The 20,377-nt window shown below is 35.9% G+C and overlaps 1 protein-coding gene across 9 annotated transcripts in view; it reads right to left on the reverse strand.

Annotated features, from left to right (window-relative positions):
• ERC1 (ELKS/RAB6-interacting/CAST family member 1) overlaps window positions 1-20,377 on the reverse strand; it is a 509,181-nt gene that overhangs the window by 313,564 nt on the left and 175,240 nt on the right. For all 9 annotated transcript variants that reach the window (XM_042991509.1, XM_042991507.1, XM_042991508.1 and 6 more), the window contains 2 exons: window positions 19,327-19,467; window positions 9,314-9,507 (listed from right to left, as the gene is read on the reverse strand). In XM_042991509.1, coding sequence (XP_042847443.1) covers window positions 9,314-9,507; window positions 19,327-19,467 — 335 coding nt within the window. The remainder of the gene's footprint in view (window positions 1-9,313; window positions 9,508-19,326; window positions 19,468-20,377) is intronic.

Genomic DNA, 20,377 nt, shown 5'->3' on the forward strand with positions numbered 1-20,377 from the left:
GAAACAGGAAGAAATAGAAAATTTGAACAGACCCGTAACCAGGAAAGAAATCGAATTAGTAAACAAAAATCTCCCAAAAACCAAGAGTCCACGGCCAGATGGTTTTCCAGGGGAATTCTACCAAATATTTAAAGAAGAGTTAACACCTATTCTCTTCAAGCTGTTTCAAAAAATAGAAATGGAAGGAAAACTTCCAAACTCTTTCTATGAAGCTAGCATTACCTTGATTCCAAAACTAGACAGGACCCCACTAAAAAGGACAACTATAGACCAATTTTCCTGATGAACATGGATGCAAAAATCCTCAACAAGATATCCTCATGGATACCTCATGGATGCAAAAATCCTCAACAAGCTCCAAAAATACATTAAAAAAATTATTCACCAAGACCAAGTGGGATTTATACCTAGGATGCAGGGCTGGTTCAATATCCACAAAACAATCAATGTGATGCATCACATCAATAAAAGAAAGGACAAGAACCACGTGATCCTCTCAACAGATGCAGAGAAAGCATTTGACAAATTACAGCATCCTTTCTTGATAAAAACACTCAAGAAAGTAGGGATAGAAGGAACATACCTCGAGATCATAAAAGCCATATAAGACAGACCTATCAAAAAAAACACCAGCATTCTTCACAGAGCTAGAATAAACAATCCTAAAATTTGTATGGAACCAGAAAAGGCCCCAAACAGCCAAAGCAATCTTGAAAAAGAAAACCAAAGCAAGAGACATCACAATCCCAGACTTCAAGGTGTATTACAAAGCTGTAATCATCAAGACAGTATGGTACTGGCACAAAAACAGATACTCATATCAATGGAACAGAATAGAGAACCCAGAAACGGACCCACAAACATATGACCTACTAATCTTTGACAAAGAAGGAAGGAATATCCAATGGGATAAAGACAGTCTCTTCAGCAAGTGGTGCTGGGAAAACTGGACAGCGACATGCAGAAAAATGAACCTGGACCACTTTCTTACACCATACACAAAAACAAACTCAAAATGGATGAAACACCTAAATGTAAGACAGGAAGCCATCAAAATCCTCATGGAGAAAGCAGGCAAAAATCTCTTTGATCTTGGCCACAGCAACTTCTTACTCAACACGTCTCCGGAGGCAAAGGAAACAAAAGCAAAAATGAACTACAGGGACCTCATCAAAATAAAAATCTTCTGCACAATGAAGGAAACAATTGGCAAAACTAAAAGGCAACCAGCAGAATGGGAGAAGATATCTGCACATGACATATCAGATAAAAGGTTAGTATCCAAAATCTATAGAGAACTTACCAAACTCAACACCCAAAAATCAAATAATCCAGTGAAGAAATGGGCAAAAGACATGCATAGACACTTCTCCAAAGAAGTGTCCAGATGGCCAACTGACACATGAAAAAATGCTTAACATCACTCATCATCAGGGAAGTACAAATCAAAACCACAATGAGATACCACCTCACACCTGTCAGAATGGCTAACATTAACAACTCAGGCAATAATAGATGATGGGGAGGATGCAGAGAGACAGGATCTCCTTTGCACTGCTGTTGAGAATGCACACTGGTGCAGCCACTCTGGAAAACAGTATGGAGGTTCCTCAAAAAATTAAAAATAGAACTACCCTATGACCCAGCAATTGCACTACTAGCGATTTATCCACGGGATACAGGTGTGTTGTTTCAAAGGGACACATGCACCCCAATGTTTATAGCAGCACTATCAACAATAGCCAAAGTATGGAAAGAGCTCAAATGTCCATTGATGGATAAATGGATAAAGAAGATGTGGTACACACACACACATACACACACACACACACACACACACACACACACACACACACACACACAATGGAGTATTACTCAGCATTCAAAAAGAATGAAACCTTGCCATTTGCAACTACGTGGATGGAACTAGAGGGCATTATGATAAGTGAAATTAGTCAGAGAGGGACAAATATACAACTTCACTCATATGAAGACTTTCAGATACAAAACAGATGAACATAAGGGAAGGGATGCAAAAATAATAGAAAAACAGGGAGGGAGACAAAACATAAGAGACTCTTAAACACGGAGAATAAACAGAGGGTTACTAGAGGGGTTGTGGGAGGGGGGATGGGCTAAATAGGGATGGAGCATTAAGGAATCTACTCCTGAAATCATTGTTGCACTATATGCTAACTGGGTTGTAAATTAAAAAAATTAAATTTTAAAAAAAAGAGAAATTCCCAAAGAACATGCCACCAAAGTTACAGACTCACACTAAATTGCTCTCAGGCATTGTTTGTTTTATTCTCCACATAATTTTGTTAGAGTGAGCATTTAGTAAAACCAAATTAAGCAGACAGAAATAAAAGTTTGTATACATAATTTTGAAAGTGGCTAAATATATTCTTCTCTAATTTGAGATGATCAATTTAAGAAGTATTTTGCTAAATAAAAAACAATTTCTAAAACCGAAAGAAAGAAAGAAAGAAAGAAAGAAAGAAAGAAAGAAAGAAAGAAAGACAGACAGACACATTAAAAAAAAATTGCTTAAGGTCAAAATCTATCACTCTTTAAAGTAGTTGTCTGATTGAGGGCAAAAATCTCTTGTATAATGCCCTTTCCAAAAGTGAAGGGACAAGGTCTGTTCCAGGCATTCAGGTGGGGATGAAGGAAGAGAAGAGACAAAGAAAGAGAGGACTAAAATGAAGGTAACAAAGGACTGAGAGCTGTGTGCACATATCTGAAGACATCAGCATAGTAGAATAATTTATAACTGCTTTAACTGGTATCCTTGAAGTACTGCCTTATTTAAAAGAACCAAAACTGTCATAACAATTTAATCACCCCTGATTTGAGGCACTAAGTAAAACAGTGAGGAAGTTAATTTTTGATTCATAAAGTATTCGGTAGATAAAGACAGCTCAATCTTGGTCAAGGTCCCTAACCTGTGTCTGTCTTAACACTTCCAATGCTTGTTTAACTTCTCAAAACTTTAAATCTTTTCAAAATGGTTGCTTCTACTATAGAAACATTTTTAAAAGAAAAAGAGGAGGAAATAAGTTTGTAAATAACTGTAACAGTTTGAAATCTTTGGGTGTTAAATTACAGAAAATCTTGTTTCAAAATAGCTTAAACTTTTTCTAATTTTTTTAAGTTCATTTCGAGAGAGAGTGTGTAAACGAGGAAGGGGCAGAGAGAGGGAGAGACAGAATCCAAAGGCTGTTAGCTCAGAGCCTGACACAGGGCTCAGACTCATGAACCATGAGATCATGACCTGAGCTGAGATCAAGAAGAGTTGGATGCTTAACCAACTGAGCCACCCAGAGTAAAACCCCAAAATAGCTTAAAATTTATGAAAATATACTCTTCACAAAACATAAGTCTAGTTTCAGAAATACTTCTAAAGTGAGTTCAGGAATATTACTGAACTGAAGATGGCAGAAACAAATGAAAAGATATAATATGCTCACGGCTGAAAGAATTAATATTGTTAAAATGTCCGTGCTATCCAAAGCAATCTATACTCAATGCAATCCCTATCAAAATACCAATATATTTTGCACAAAACTAGAATAATCCTAAAATTTGTATGAAGCCACAAAAGACCCTCAATAGCAAAAGCAATCTTGAAAAAGAAATACAAAGAGAGGTATCACAATCCCAGATTTTAAACTCTACTTCAAAGCTACAGTAATCAAACCAGTATGGCACAGGAACAAAAACAGACACACAGGTCAATGAAACAAGATAAAGATAAAAACCCACACTTGTACAATCTACAACAAAGGAGGCAAGAATACAAATAGGGAAAAGGCAGTCTCTTCAGTAAATGATGCTGAGAACACTAAAGAGCTACACAAAAAAGAGTAAAACCACTTTCTTTCACCATATTAAAAAAAAAAAAAAACTCAAAATGGATTAAAAACCTAATGGTCTGACCTGAAACCATAAAATTCCTAAAAGAAAATATAAACCATAAGTATTCTGACATCAGTTTTAGCAGTATTTTTTTTTTCTGGATATTTCTCCTCAAGTAAGGAAAACAAAAACAAAAATAAACTATTGGGACTATATCAAATCAAACAGCTTTTGCACAGCAAAGGAAACCATCAACAAAATGAAAGGCAACCTACCGAATAGGAGAAGATACATGCAAAAGATATATCTGATAAGGGGTTACTATCCAAAACATATAAAAAATTCATACAACTCAACAACAACAACAAAATGATTAAAGGGGCACCTGGGTGGCTCAGTCAGTTAAGCCTCCGACTTCGGCTCAGGTCATGATCTCGCAGTTGGTGAGTTTGAGCCCCGCGTTGGGCTCTGTGCTAACAGCTCAGAGCCTGGAAAATGCTTCGGATTCTGTGTCTCCCTCTCTCTGTCTGCCCCTCCCCCGCTTATGCTCTGTCTCTCAAAAATAAATAAACGTTAAAAAAAAAAAATGATTACAAAATGGGCAGAGGATGGAATAGACATGTTTCCAAAGAAGACACAAAGACGGCCAACTGACAAAAGATGCTTAATACCATGAATCGTCCAGGAAATGCAAATCAAAACCACAGTGAGATATAACCTCCCATCAGTCATAATGGCTAGTATCAAGAAAGACAAGATATAACAAGTGTTGGTGAAGACATGGAGAAAAGAGAACCCTAGTGCACTACTGGTGGGAATGTAAACTGGTGCAGCCACCAAGGAAAACAGTATGAAGGTTGCTCAAAAAAATTAAAAATAGAAATACCATAAGATATCCATTTCTGGGTATTCACCCAAAGAAAGCAAAAAAAAAAAAAAAATTCAGAAAGATATATGCACCCCTATGTTTGCTGATGCATTATTTACAGTAGCCACGATATGGGAACAACCTAAGTGTCCATCAATAGATGGATGAATACGATGTTGTATATATATTTATAATGGAATATCACTCATTCATAAAAAAGAATGAAATCTTGCCATTTGGGACAACTGGATAGACCCAGATGGTACTATGCTAAGTGAAATAAGTCAAACAGAAAAAGACAAATACCATAACAAAAAAACAAAACAAATACCAAAAACAAAACAAACAAAAAAAGAAACAGACACATAAATAAGAGAACAAACTGGTGGTTGTTAGAAGCAGGGGCAGGGATGGGGGGAGGAGGAATGGGAGAAATAGGTAAAAGTGAAAAAGAGGTACAAACTTCCAGCATAAAAGAATTAAGTCATGGGGATGAAAAGCACAGCATAGAGAATACAGTCAGTAATATTATGATAACTTTGGTGACAGACAGTAACTACACTTATTGTGGTGAGCATTTCATAATGTATATATAAACATCAAATCATTATGTTGTCTACCTGAAACTAATATAATATCGTATGTCAACTCTACTTCAATTAAAATATATACACACACAAAGAAAAACTAATTCATAGATACAGAGAACAGATAAGTGGTTGCCAGAGTTATGGGTTGAGGATGGGTGAAGATTGTCAAAAGGTATAAACTTTCTGGGGATGTCATGTACATGAGTATAGTTAACAATACTGTAGGGTGTATTTGAAAGCTGCTAAGAGAATAGATCCTAAAAGTTCTCATTACATGAAAAAAAAAACTCTGACTTTTTGCAGATGTTAACCACAGTTATTGTGATTATTTTGCAATCTACACAAATATTGAATCATTATGTTGTATACCTGAAATTAATATAATGTCATATGCCAACTAGACCTCAATAAAACAATTTCTTTAATTAAAAAAAAAATTTTAAACAATTATTGCAGAAGTCTGAAAAGATAGTAAACCAGAAATCTGAAAAGATATTAAATCAGAGTTCTATCACTCTACAATTACTCTTCTCTCAATATTTTAAACATTATGCCAAGATAAGCCTCTCCATTATAATTCTAAATATAAACTCTAATATAATCACTTTAGAAAAGAAATTCTCAATTACAATCAGGGTTTCTAAGGCTAATCTAAATTGATCTACTTACATAAGGACAGGTAAAGCTCTAGGGCTTTTTAATTATTATGTTTTTTTCTCCCTTAAATTGAGCTATAAAGGCTATCCAAAATCACTAGGTGAAAACTTTTTTAAATGTCAACTTGGCTAGCCTAAAGTGCTTAGTTACTTAACCAAACACTAATTTAGATGCTGCTATGAAAGTTACAATTCATCTTCTAAAAATAATAATAATCAATGAATCAATCAATCTTTTAATCCATTTAAGCAAAGGAGATTATCCCAGATAATGAATAGGCATAACTGAATCCTTTGGAAGGCTCCTAAAAACAGGGCTGAGGTTTTCCTAAGAGAGAAAAAAAAAATTCTACCTGTGGACTTGGCTGAATTTTTGCCCATGCCATGGGATTTCTATCTTGATGCTGATGTTCTCTTCCTGTCACCTTGCCATCCAGATTTCAGACTTCCTTTGCCAAGTCCCACACAATCATGCAAAATAACTCCTTGCAATAAATCTTTTAAATCTCCTTGTATAAATGATATATAGAGATATACAGATATACAGATATATAGATATACCCTACTAGTTCTGCCTCTGGTTGAACTCCCAATTTATATACACCACAGTTTAGAATATTAATTTAGAAGTAGTATCTCTTACACTTAATTGGGAAGGTATTTTGTATGTGCAAATATATGGGTGGCCTTACATAATCCTTTTAAAAACTGCAGTAGGTCAACAGAACAACAGTGGTACAACACTGAATCATCCTCTACAGGAGTTACTATTGTTCTACAAGAGCAATGTAGGGGACTATTCATTTTTATCTAGGTCACAAAGAAAAGGCCTAGGAATTCTTTATGATTTAATCTAAACCTTTTAACACTGGAGATCTTTACATAAATACTAGGAAATTTGCAAAGAACACTAAGACTTTTCTCTGGTTCAATGATCATAACAGTCCACTTTTTTTTTTTTTTTTTTTTTTTTTTGCATTTAGAAGGTTGCTGAACACCCTTTAGAAATGAATTCTATATCCTGAATTATGTGTGGAACTACCATCACATTAAGGGGCCACTACTTAAAGGGCATGTCAGCATTGGAACAACCACATACAAGATGGGCTAGAAACAAAGACAAAGACAATCATAATCAACAATATCTGAATCTTACCACAGAGAACACATACTTTATCCTCAAAACAATGTCCCAAGAGGTACAGTTCAACTGACCTATACTGGCTGTTCTTTAATTCTGATCAAGCAAAATTCCCAGCAAGCCTCAGCAGTAGCAAAAGCAGCAGTAGCAATTCAGTTTATTACAGAACTGTAGCCTTACATAACACTCACTTTCCCAGGAAGTCCCAAACAAACCCCCCTGACGGTGCAGGGACAGAAACCTGGCGTGGAAGGTACAAATTGCGGGAGACTGGCTTTCTGAGAAACAGCATGGCCAAGAGGGAACACACATAAAAAACACAGAGACCAAAATCCCAATGGATTAGGACCATGATAAGACAAATCAAAAGAAAGGTGAAGAAATTCAAATGATAAATTATGGGGAGACAGACACCCACATATAGGAAATAGTGGAATGGCAACACAAGAAGCAAATGGTTAGTAAGAAACACAGCAGCCACACACATGCATCTCAGTACTAAATATGGGAACAAAAGGCATAAATAATATAATCCTGACTCTCTTTGACTATTATTCAAATCTTAAACTGTATTACTGAACAAGAAATTATAAAGCCAGTAACAAAAAGTGAGTTTTAAAAACTTCCTTTTTTGGTAGCCAAGAAACTTTGTGTCAAATCCTGAAACAAAATTACAGTGCTACCTGGCGAGAGGATAAAACTGTGTAGTGCTTTTCAACCTTTTAAGTTACATTTTGTGGAAAGCACAGATCATTCACAAGTTTCTCAAAATGTGAGAAATACAGTGGATAATGAAAGCTATTTGTTGTGCTTTGAGTCTGAAATATAAATTTAATCCTATTTGTTACTCTCTTTCAAGTCACACCCATCTCCAAAAATCAGCATTAGATCCAAAAATGAATCAAAGTTTCTCCAAGCAAGCGGTCTGAAATAACAAGCAATCATTTCAATGTAGATATCTAATACAAGAAAACAAACTGAAAAATGAAACTTTATCAAGGAATTTCTTTTCTGAAATACTAAAATATTTAGTGGGAAGTCACGAATCCATCAAAAGTATTGTATTTTAAAACCTATGCAGTACTGCTGCTGATTTCAGGCCAACACAGAGCAGGGAGGCATGTATCCATGTGAGTATGTAAGTGTGTGTGTGTGTCCGGGGGGGGGGGGGGGGGGGGGGGGGGAAGTGCAGTGCAAACATGAAAAAAGGCACATAATCTCATCTTGAGACTCTAGTAATTTCTTAATTCTGACCTGAAGAATTCTATCCATTCATCTTATCCAGAACCAGAAATACAAATAGAATTAATATCAAAGTAAAAGGAATCTAGCGAGTATGCAACCAGCTATGTTATTAACACTTTCAGTATAGTGAAGAAAAATTGTGAGGATTAAACTTTATTGTTTTGGTTTCTTGAAACTCAAAATTCTATGGGTACAGAATAGGAGAAAAATTAATTCTAGGGGAGTATTAAGTCTACCAGTCACCCATAAATTTTAAACTTAATACAATTTATGAAAGTTGTCTCAGATTTCCCAACCTTCAAGAACATGAAAATAAAATATTCCTAGAAATCAGCTCCAAGAAGCTACAGAGGTTAGTGACTTCACTCTGTCACTGTCATCTCTGACTATTTAAAAGAACATGGGTGGTTAATGAAGTTCTACTAGAAGAACTGCTTCTATGTACGTGTAAATTTATGTTAAATACATGCTGTAAAAGAAGAGGTCAAAAAACAAATACTTAATCTTTAGTATAAAACACTCTAATTAGAGGGAGAAATAAAAGAGCTGTCTAGCTAGATCTATAAGCACAGCTCATTTTAAAGAATTCATCTACTTTACTATGTAGATAAAGTAATTAAAAAGCAAGTAGCTATTTGTACTCTACTGATTAGCCAGTAGAAAACTTCAATTTCTCAATCAATGAATACTTCCTCACTTTCCAATTAATGATGTTGATGTCCAGAGCTTCCTAATATATTTCCATCCTATGTCACCTTTTAGATGTTGCAGCAATGAATTTACAATGACTTATAATAAAAAGTAGAATAAAAAAATAACATAAGCACTCAAGAACCTAAATTCCAAGAGGCAGATACACTGAAAAAGTACACCCCCAAAAGTATACAGTTTTAAAAACATACTTTAATATTTCTAACATAGAGAGTCCACCATTCAGCTTCCCTTTCCTTACCTTTCCAACTCTGCAATCTTCTTATCTTTGTCATTCTTCTCATTTTCCACTTCTTTCAAGATTTCCAAGAGGCGGTCAACTTCTGCCTGGGCCTTGCTAGATTCATCTTTGTACCTGGCAGTCTCTCTCTCCAATTGCTGTATTCGGTCATTCATCTCTGGACTGGCTCTGGCTTCCAATGTTGCCTCATGTGCCTACAAAGAAAAGTGTTCAAATTCCATGATTCACATATAGTGGCAGTGAACACTACAGTTCCAAAGCACTATCTACGTTTCAAATTATTTATTTTTTAATGTTTATTTTTCAGAGACAGAGCGTGAGCCGGGGAGGGGCAGAGGGAGAGGGAGACACAGAATCTGAAGCAGGCTCCAGGCTCTGAGCTGTCAGCACAGAGCCCAACACGGGGTCTCAAACTCATGAACTGGGAGGTCATGACCTGAGCCAGAGTCAGACACTTAACTGACTGAGCCACCAAGGCACCCCTACATTCCAATTTAAACATAGTATTATCAAATATCTAATAGCTCATCTTCAATTTATAAAGTTTTTCTCTGCTTAAATATTATATAAATAAAATATTAGTAATAAGTTGAGAAATAATTATCATGAATTTCAAACAGGTTTGGGTTTATATGTACTACTAGACATCTCTGAATATTTATTAGGCCAAAAATCATCATAAGACAAGAGATTTTTCTGAGTCTAGTGATACAAACAAGGCATTAGACTACTATTGACCTCTCCAAGATAATCTCTCCAATCTCTCAAAAAGGCATCACCAGAGATCCACTGCTGATGTTACTATAACCACTGCCAATGCTGAGATCAAATTCGCACTTGACCCTTACTTTCCTTCCCTTTTCCTATATACTGCTTTATCAAACATGTATGAATCACATAGAGCATACAGAATCACATACATTCTGCAGATGAAATACTTCCATGAAAATGAAGTTAGGTTAAGAAAATGGCTATCCACACATAGGTACCTTCCTAAGGCAAGAATTCAGGGTTTTACAAAGTAACATGGAACAAGCAAAGTTAGAAGTCAACGATCACCTTCAGAACCAAGAAGAAAATTTTTATTCAGAATCCTGTTGCAAATGCCAACTAGTAACTCCAATGCATTTTGGAATGCAAAGCAATTTCAATAATTAAAAACTAATTATCAAGTCTTCAATTTTCCTTCTGAATATGTATAATGTATTTAATGAAAAGGTCATAGTGAAGATGTTTCATTTTCCCTTATTTAACAGACAAAAGAATATACTCAGTTCTTTAAAAAGGTTTGAAAAAATACTAAAGGAGTAAATATATGTTGTTAAGAAATAATCTGGAAAGTTCTGAAAACTAACTTGAGAAATGTTTCCACAAATTGGGCTAAATGCTTTGTCAAAGCAAAAGCTGTACTTCTAAGATTAAAATCCTGCAATAATTTTTGTTTCAGGTGTAACCAGTTTTAAAAATCCAGTTACTAACAGTGGCCTTTAAAAAAGAGTCCACTGGAGTACTTGGGTGGCTCAGTCAGTTAAGTGTCCGACTTTGGCTCAGGTCATGATCTCACCGTTCATGAGTTTGAGCCCCATGTCGGGCTCTGTGCTGACAGCTTGGAGCCTTGGAACCTGCTTCAGATTCTGTCTCTGTCACTCTCTGCTCCTCCCTTGCTTGCGTTCTTTCTCAAAAATAAACAAACACTAAAAAAAAACAAAAATGTTCACTGGAAGATGTATTTTAATGTGTTAGCAAAATTCTACCTTAAACCAGTGGTGTTAAAAGCCACAAGATAAAATCTAGCATAAAGATAGGTAGGGCGCCTGGGTGGCTCAGTTGGTTAGGTATCTAGCTCTTGATTTCAGCTCAGGTCATGATCTCACGGTTTGTGGGAATGAGCCCCTTGTGGGGCTCGGCACTGACAGCACAGAGCTTGCTTGGGATTCTCTCTCTCCCTCTCTCCCCGTCCCCTGTTCACGCTGTGCTCTCTCTCAAAATAAATAAGCATTTATAAATAAACAAATAAATAAAATGAAAAGAAAGGAGGAAAGAGAGGCAACTCCGAATCAATTAATCATTAAGAATAAAACAAGGCAATGGGGACACCTGAGTGGCTCAGTCAGTTGAGCGTCCGACTTGGGCTTAGGTCATGATCTCATTGTTGACAAGTTCGAGTCCCCTGTCAGGCTCTGTGCTGACAGCTCAGAGCCTGGAGCCTGCTTCGGATTCTGTGTCTCCCTCTCTCTGCCCCTCCCTCAACTCATGCTAGGTCTCTCTTGTCTCAAAAAAAAACAAAAAAACAAAAAAACAAAAAACCAAAAAAAACAAGGCAAAAGCAGCAGAAATGCAAACACATCTCAAAGCCTGGGGGGGGGGGGGGGGGGGGGAGGGGAGGGATTTTGATCTCAGAAACTTTTCAACTTTGTATTCACTCCAAATCTATACTTTCTATGCTTTAGAAAGGAGTCATTTTAGAAAGTCTATAGAATTCCTACTTGAGGAAGGGAGAAGGTCTTGTGCATTCACTTTTTTTTAGAGTAGTAAAAAAACCTCTCATACAAAATACAGAAAAAAACATCTACCTAGGCTTTATGGCACTACTCTGTCATGTCACTTACTGGTCTGAATGGGTGGCTTAAAACTATTTTCAGGACCGAAAAGGAAGAAGAGTCAGGAAGAAAAGAAGAGAAAAAGGTAGAATGAAATGGTATAAGAATAGAACAAGAGAAAAAAAAGTAAAAGGTTAAAAAATATAATTTAAAAAATTAACAATAAAAAAATTTTCTAGGAAGAGAGATTTCTTCCCAGAGGAGAAAAAAAAAAGAAGTTAGCACTTTTTACAATTCTGATAATTCAGAAGTTGAATTTCAAGACTGTTCTTAATAATTTTAAGGTCATTATCTCATGCTGAAGACATAAAATACCCAAATTCATATCTAGGATATAAATTCCTAAGCTAGAAGTAAAAAATGTCTTGAATTTATCATTATCTCAAGATTAGTCCCCTTCTACTACAAACAAAATAGAGAAATTTCTTTGAAAATTTCAATAATAATCAGAGCCTTATGAATAAATATAAGTTAGAACTCCAACCTTATGCCACTTACGGTTTTTAGCAAGAAAATGTGCCAAATATCACTTCATATCAACCTACAAATAAATGTGGGTTCATTTCTGAATTTTCTATTCTGTTCCAGAGCATGAATGGAAGTGGAGCAGAGAGAAAGAGAAGGAGACACGGAATCCAAAGCAGGCTCCAGGCTCTGAGCTGTCTGCACAGAGTCCCACGTGCGGCTTGAACCCATGAACCATGAGATCATGACCTGAGCCAAAGTCAGACACTTAACCAACTGAGCCACCCAAGCACCCTTCAGAAAATAGATTTTAAAAGTTTCCACAACCGGGGTGCCTAGGTGGCTCAGTCAGTTAAGCGTCCAACTTCAGCTCAGGTTGTGATCTCAGGGTTCATGAATTTGACCCCCACATCGGGCTCCCTGCTGTCAGCATAGAACCAGCTTCAGATCCTCTGTCCTTCTCTCTTTCTCTGCCCCTCCCCCTTTTGAGAGCACTCATGCACGCTCTCTCTCAAAAATAAACAAACATTTAAAAAAGTTCCCACAACCAAAAAATAAAATAAGCTGTATCTATGTAAAAAAATAAAAATAAACCTACTAGTAAGCTATAAAACAACAACAAAACATTAACACAAAAGACAAAGATAACAAAGTCCTAGGCCTAATAAGCTACTAAGAAGAATTAAAACTGTAGCAAATTAAAAAATATATATATATGACAATATTTGGTTCTATTTATTTTAGATCAAATTGACATATTAGTTTCAGGCATACAATGCAATGATTTGACTATGTACAGCGTATTGTGAAATGGTCACAATGTACCTAATTAACACCTATTACCACAAACTTACAAATAATTTTCTTCTTGTGATGAGAACTTTTAAGATCTACTTGCTCTCAGCAACTTTCAAATATACAAAAAAGTATTATTAACTACAGTCACCATGTTGCACATCACATCTTCAGGACTTATTTATTTTGTAACTGTAGGTTTTTACCTTTTGAATCCCTTCCCCATTTCACCTATACACCACCACTTCCCACCCCCGGCAACCACCAATCTGTTCTCTGTATCTATGGGTTCAGGTTTTTGTTTTTGTTTTTACATTCCACATGTAAGTGATATCATGTGATATTTGTCTCTATTTCACTGCTCTGCTTTTAAAATGTGCAAGGGAAGTATTTATTACGAGAATGAGATAAAAATTGTTCTGAGTCTTACATTTTATTGCCTAACTCTTATCTCAATTGTACATTGGAAATACTCATTTACTCTAAGACATATTTTAAAGTCAAAATTGTCTTTTTTTCCTTTCTTGAGAAGTAATTTCCAACGTAAATTAATGACTTTAGAAACACTTTGACAATATATAAAATATTCAAGTTCATCTGACATCTAGTAGAACTAAAAAATCTACATAAGACATGTATACTGTTAACTCAGACTTCTGTGATATACTCTCAAATCCCCTGGGAGAGGTAACCTACTGATTCCATAAATATTTATGTATTAATTAATAAAACTAAATCTGATTCCCAAATATAGGCAATAATTGTATTTTTATTGCAGGTTTATTTTAGATGTTATTCTAAATGGCAAAACTCACATATATATCTTCATAAAACAAGAATGAGTAAGTCTGTTCTATATGGAAAACTGCTATAAATTCAGCTCCAACATGTAAAGCACTTGGAAGTCACCACTACCATTCTTAAAATAAGAAAAAACTAAAAAACTGAATATGAGTTACTTTTCTTGGACCTATCAGAGAACTGAGGGCAAAGGGCAAACTACAACTCCAAAATCAAGAGACACAGGCAAATCCAGGGGGTCACAGTTGGGATCTACTTACCCGGAGCAAAGCTGTTGGCAGAAACACTTTAATTGGTAACTTTGAGGAAATACTAGAGGCTGAGTATGGACAAGCATGAGAGTGAGAAAGCCCTAGAAGCTGCAGTTTCAGGGCAGACCCACCACTCTTTCACAGTCTTTACCCCCAGGAACCTCACCAAGTTCTCACAGTGAAGAGCTCGCAAAAATCCCCTTGTGGTTCTGGTAAGGGTGTGGAGGGGTAATAAATGCCCAAAGCATACTCTACCCAAAGGCAGACTCTCCAGGAGCAAAGATTTTAACAGAGTTTTATCCCACCTGGTAGATGGGCATTCCTCCCATTCTAGCCCCCTCTAGCTAAGGGGGAAAACCTTCGTGAAGGTCACAGCGAGGGACAGAGACTCATAAAAGACCAAGACTTAATCATCAGATTATAGAAAGTTTATCTTTTCCCACATCTTACCACCACAACAATAGGGTTCTCGTATGATAACAAAGGGTAACAGCTGAAAGAGCTACAAGATGCAGACTCTCTGAAGACAGAAGCACAAAGTCAACAGAGACAAGGACACTTAGAGGAAACTGAAGCCTCTGACACCTACAGCTACAGCAAACATTAAATACAGCTCAACTTCTAGCCAGATTAAAACCTCACACATAAGCCTATTTACCTCAGTTTCTGCTACCTGATACAACATATCTGGCTTTCAACAAAAAAATTACAAGGTGTGATAAAAGACAAGAAAAGACACAGTCTGAAGAGATACAGTAAGCATCAAAATCACACTCAGATATTTGACAGAAATGTTGGAATTAATCAGACAGGGAATTTAAGACAACTGATGAAAAGTTAAGGTCCCTAATGGGAAAAGAGACAATATTCAAGAACAAATGGGTGATATAATCAGAGAGGTGAACACTTTAAGAGTCAAAAGGAAATTCTAGGTATAAAAAACCTGTGAGAGAAATTAATGCCTTTGATGGACTCATTAGTAGGATGGATTTGGCTGAAGAAACAATCCGTAAGCATGAAGACAAGTCAATAGAAACTTCCCAAAACAAAAAGATTTTTAAAAATGAAATAAATAAATTAAAAACCAGTAGAGAACATCTAGGAACTACAGAGTAATTTCAAAGGTGAAACATATAGATAAGTGGAATACCAAAAGGAAAAAAAGAAATATATTAAGGGCACCTGGGTGGCTCAGTCAGTTAAATGTCCGACTTTGGCTCAGGTCATGATCTCACGGCTCATATGAATTCAGGCCCCACATGGGGCTCTGTGCTGACAGCTCAGAGCCTGGAGCCTGCTTTGCATTCTGTGTCTCCCTGTCTCTCTGCCTCTCCCCTGCTCACTCACTCTCTCTCTCTCTCTAAAAAATGAACATTTAAAAAAATATTTTAAGTAATTATGGCTGAGAATTTTCCAAAATTAATGACATGCACCAAATCAGGAAGCTCAGAACACCAGGCAACATAAATACTCAGCATCTATGTGTAAGCACATCATACTATAACTGTAGAAAATGAAAGACAAAGAAAAAAGGTTAAAAGAAGTCAGAGGGGGAAAAAACACCTCACCAGCAGAGTAACAATGTTAAGAACTACAGTAGACTTCTCATCAGAAATCATGTAAGAAGACAACAGAGTGAAACCTTTAAAGTGTTAGGAAAAAAGCCCACCAACCTAGAATTCTATAACCATTTTTAATATCTTTCAAAAGTGAACAAGAAATAAAGACTTTCTTAGACAAATAAAAACTGAGAAGTTCACAGCCAGTAGACTTACCCTGCAAAAATATATTAAAAGAAGTGCTTCATGCAGAAGGAAAATTATATAGGTCAGAAACTCACATATACATATAGAAAGAAAGAGAACTGAAGAAAGAATAAAGCTAAAATTTCACCTTTTATTATTTTTATTCTTCATCTAAAAGGTAATGATTTTAAAGTAAGGATAGTAATGTATTGGGGTGATTATCACATATGGATAAATGAAATGAATGATAACAATGTCATCAGTGAAGGGAAGAAGGAATTGGGAGGATTCTGTTGTATGGTACCTGCACGACACAAAGTGGGATAACATTTTCTGAAAGTGAACTTTGATTAAAAATGTTCACTGTGTGATTTTTTTGATAGGACACCAAAAACACAGGCAACAAAAGCAAAAATAGAAGTAAAAAGCTTCTATATGAAAGTAAAAAGTAAAAAGCTCCATCAAAGTAAAAAGCTTCTATAAGAAAACTATCAACAAAATGAAAAGACAACTTATAGAATAGGAGAAAACATTTTCAAAACTTACAGCTGACATATTCAAAATAAGTAAGGAACTCATACAACTTAATAGCACAAACACAAATAATCCCATTAAAATGGGTGAAAGACTTGAATAGATAGTTCTTCCAAAGAAGAGAGAAGACAAACTATGGCCAACAGGTACATGAAAAGTAGCTGAACATCACTAACCATAAAGGAAATGCAAATCAAAATCACAGTGAGATAACACGTAACACTTGTTAGAATGGCTATCATCAAAAAGACTAGAAATGAGAGTTGCCAAGACTATGGAGAAAAGGGAACCCCTGTACCCCACTGATGGGAATGCAGATTCATACAACCATTATGGAAAACAGTACAAAGCTTTCTCAGAAATTCTTAAATGGAGCTACTATATGATCCAGCAATCCCATCCCTGGATATATATCCAAAAGAAATGAAATCAGTATCTCAAAGAGATAGCTACACTCTCATGTTCACTGTAGCATTACTCACAAGAGCCAAGATAAGGAAAGAATCTAAGTATCCATCAACAGATGAATGGATAAAGGAAATATGTGTCTCTGTGTGTGCATATACTATATATATATGATACATATATATCATATATATCATAAATATTATTTAATCATAAAAAAATTATTTAATCATAAAAATAAGGAAATCCTGCCATTTGTGACAATATGGATGAACCTGGAGGGCATTATGCTAAGTGAAACAAGCTGGACACAGAAAGACAAATACTGTATGATCTCACTTATACGTAAAATCTAAAAAAGGTGAACTCATAGAAGCAAACTAGAATGGTAGTTATCAGGAGCTAGAGGGTAGAGAAATGAGGAGGTGTTGTCTACGGCCATACCACCCTGAACGTACCTGATCTCGTCTGATCTTGGAAGCTAAGCAGGGTCGGGCCTGGTTAGTACTTGGATGGGAGAAATGAGGAGGTGTTGATCAAAGGTTACAAACTTTCAGTTTTGAGTAAATTCTGAGGATCTAATGTATAGAATAGTGACTATACTTAATAATACTGTATTATATATTTGAAATTTGCTAAGAGAGCATATTTTAAAAGCGCTCTCACCACAAAAAAATAAAATAATAACTATGTGAGGTGATAAATGTGTTAACTAGCTTGACTGTGGTAACCATTTTGCAATGTATACATAAATCATCATGTAAACCTTAAATATATACAATTTTTATTTGTTAATTATATCTCAATAAAGTTGGGAAATAAGTAAAAAATGCATACTGCAAACTCTAGGGCAATCACCTGAAAAAACTGAAGAAATACAACTGATATGCTTAAAGGGGCAAGAAAAATGAATTATATATAATGTTCAATTAAAACCAGAGAAGGTAGGAAAAGAGGTGAGAAAAGGCAAAAAACAAACAAAACAAATAAAAACTATACAAATAACCTCCTTGTTGGACTTGGGAACTGTGGAAGCAGTTTAAAAGGAAAATATCAGTAATGAACTAAAATGAAAAGAAACAATGATCCAGAATGAAACAAAGAAAAATATGAAAAGAAAAATGGCCATTACTAAAACAGATAATAAATCAAAGTAGAGGAAAGCCATCAGCCTCCTCTAACCAAACATAACTTTATTTTTTCTCATAAACCTACAGATAAAGCCTAAGATATAAGAGGCCATGATAACAAGAAGATTAAAAGTAAACAAATAGAAAATGTGGGATTGTCACAAACAGGGGAGTTTAGAATATTAATGAATAACATTACTCTTGATAGTTCCTGCTCTGTTTTATAACTCTGAATACATGTAACAGCTTCACCTTTGATTTTCAGGTATTAAATAGAAAATTATTTCCACCTTTCCAGTGAAGAAAAAAAGCCAACTATCAAATGTGAATTGGTTATAATCGGAGTCCATAATCTCACAAATAGTATTTTCCTACTTATTCAAAAGTAACTATAAGATACTGGATTTTCTTCCTCTCTTTAGCTTAAAAATGTGATTTTGCTTTAGACATACTCTACATGAAATATTCATTATAAGGATATCATGTTGAATACACCCAATATATAGAAAGAGAACATAACTTAGTCTTGGGGAGCCTGGGGAGCTCCATCAGTTTAGCATCTGACTCTTGATTTTGGCTCAGGTCATGATCTCATGGTTCGTGAGATCCATGTTGACATATTCACAGTGAGGATTCTCTCCCTCCCTCTCTCTCTGCCTTTACCCCACTCGCACACGTGTGTGTTATACACGCTCTTCACTCACTCTCAAAATAAATAAACTTTAAAAACAAAAAACATCTTAAAGTCTCAAGACTAGGCTGTACCTGTTTTCATTAGTCATCATATGAATTGGACCCAGTTAATTTCACTGCTCAAAAGTCACAGTTCCAATAACTCACAGAGTTGACAGCTCAGAGATTATAAATACGAAAGTGTTTTGAAACCTACAAACTGCCATATAAATCTTAGAAATAAATCAGAGAAATGGACAATAAATATCTATATCAATCCTAATACTCGCCCCTATGGGTGACTATCACTGCTAAATTATCTCCTAGGAAGCCCGATGCTAATAGAAGAAAAATACCAGATAAATTAAGATTTTTACATTGTGGTCTTATATTTTACTCTTCCTCTGAACTGTCAATTTTCTAAGAATTTGAGGATTTTCAGTAGTAAAATAAAACAGGGTAAATACACTAAGAGAACTGATGAAGGTATAAATGACGTGTTGAACTCTAGGGGATTATTACATCATTGGTAATTTATTACATGTGAACCCTGTAGAGCTTTCTACTATGTTCTTATTTAAGCAAAGTAAGAAAAGTATAAAAATTTTCTTTAACCTTTTTCAACTGTGATTCCATTTTCAGACACTCCTCCTTCTTCTGTTCTAAAGCAATCTCCAGTGTCTTAAGTCGTGAATCCTTTTTCAGTCCTGAGGAAGCCAGGGAAGAAGCATGCTCTTTCAGATCCAAAAGTGAAGCCTAAAAAAAGCAATACACATCTAGAATAAATACTAATTACAAACAAAATGGAAATAAAATTTTTTTAATTTATTATCTTGGTGGCTTATATTTTCTGTTCATTATTATATACTGAAGTTTCCATTTCAAGAACATTCATGGAATATAAAACAATGTTAGCCTCAGCTTTCAAGTCCCAACTAAAATAAGTTGAATTCCCAAGAAATACCAATTGAATTGTGATTTAAGAGTTCTACCGGGGTGCCTGGGTGGGTCAGTAGGATGGGCCTCTGACTTCAGCTCAGGTCATGATCTCACATGGGTTCGAGCCCTGTGTTGGGCTCAGTGCTGACGGCTCAGAGCCTGGAGCCTGCTTCGGATTCTGTGTCTCCCCCTCTCTCTGCCCCTCCCCCACTCATGCTCTGTCTCTCTCTGTCTCTGTCTCTCTCTGTCTCTCTCTCTCTCTCTCTCTCTCTCGGATTCTGTGTCTCCCCCTCTCTCTGCCCCTCCCCCACTCATGCTCGCTCGTTCTCTCTCTCTCTCTCTCTCTCTCTCCTTCAAAAAAAATAATAAACATTCAAAAAAAATTAAAAGAGGGGCGCCTGGGTGGCTCAGTTGGTTGAGCGTCCGACTTCAGCTCAGGTCATGATCTCACAGTTTGTGGGCTTGAGCCCCACGTCGGGCTCTGTGCTGACAGCTCAGAGCTTGGTGCCTGCTTCAGATTCTGTGTCTCCCTCTCTCTCTCTGCCTCTCCCCCTGCTTGCACTCTCTCTCTCTCTCTCTCCCCCTCTCAAAAATAAACATTAAAAAAAAATTTTTTAATTTAAAAGAGTTCTATCAATACATATCCATTCCCACAAAATAAATGGAAGGAGATTGAGTTTTGTGAATAAAGTAGTCACTAGTAGGAGGAGTCACTACTAGTTACTGT

Source organism: Panthera tigris, chromosome B4 (assembly GCF_018350195.1).
Source record: "Panthera tigris isolate Pti1 chromosome B4, P.tigris_Pti1_mat1.1, whole genome shotgun sequence".
In the NCBI taxonomy this organism is placed as follows: domain Eukaryota; kingdom Metazoa; phylum Chordata; class Mammalia; order Carnivora; family Felidae; genus Panthera; species Panthera tigris.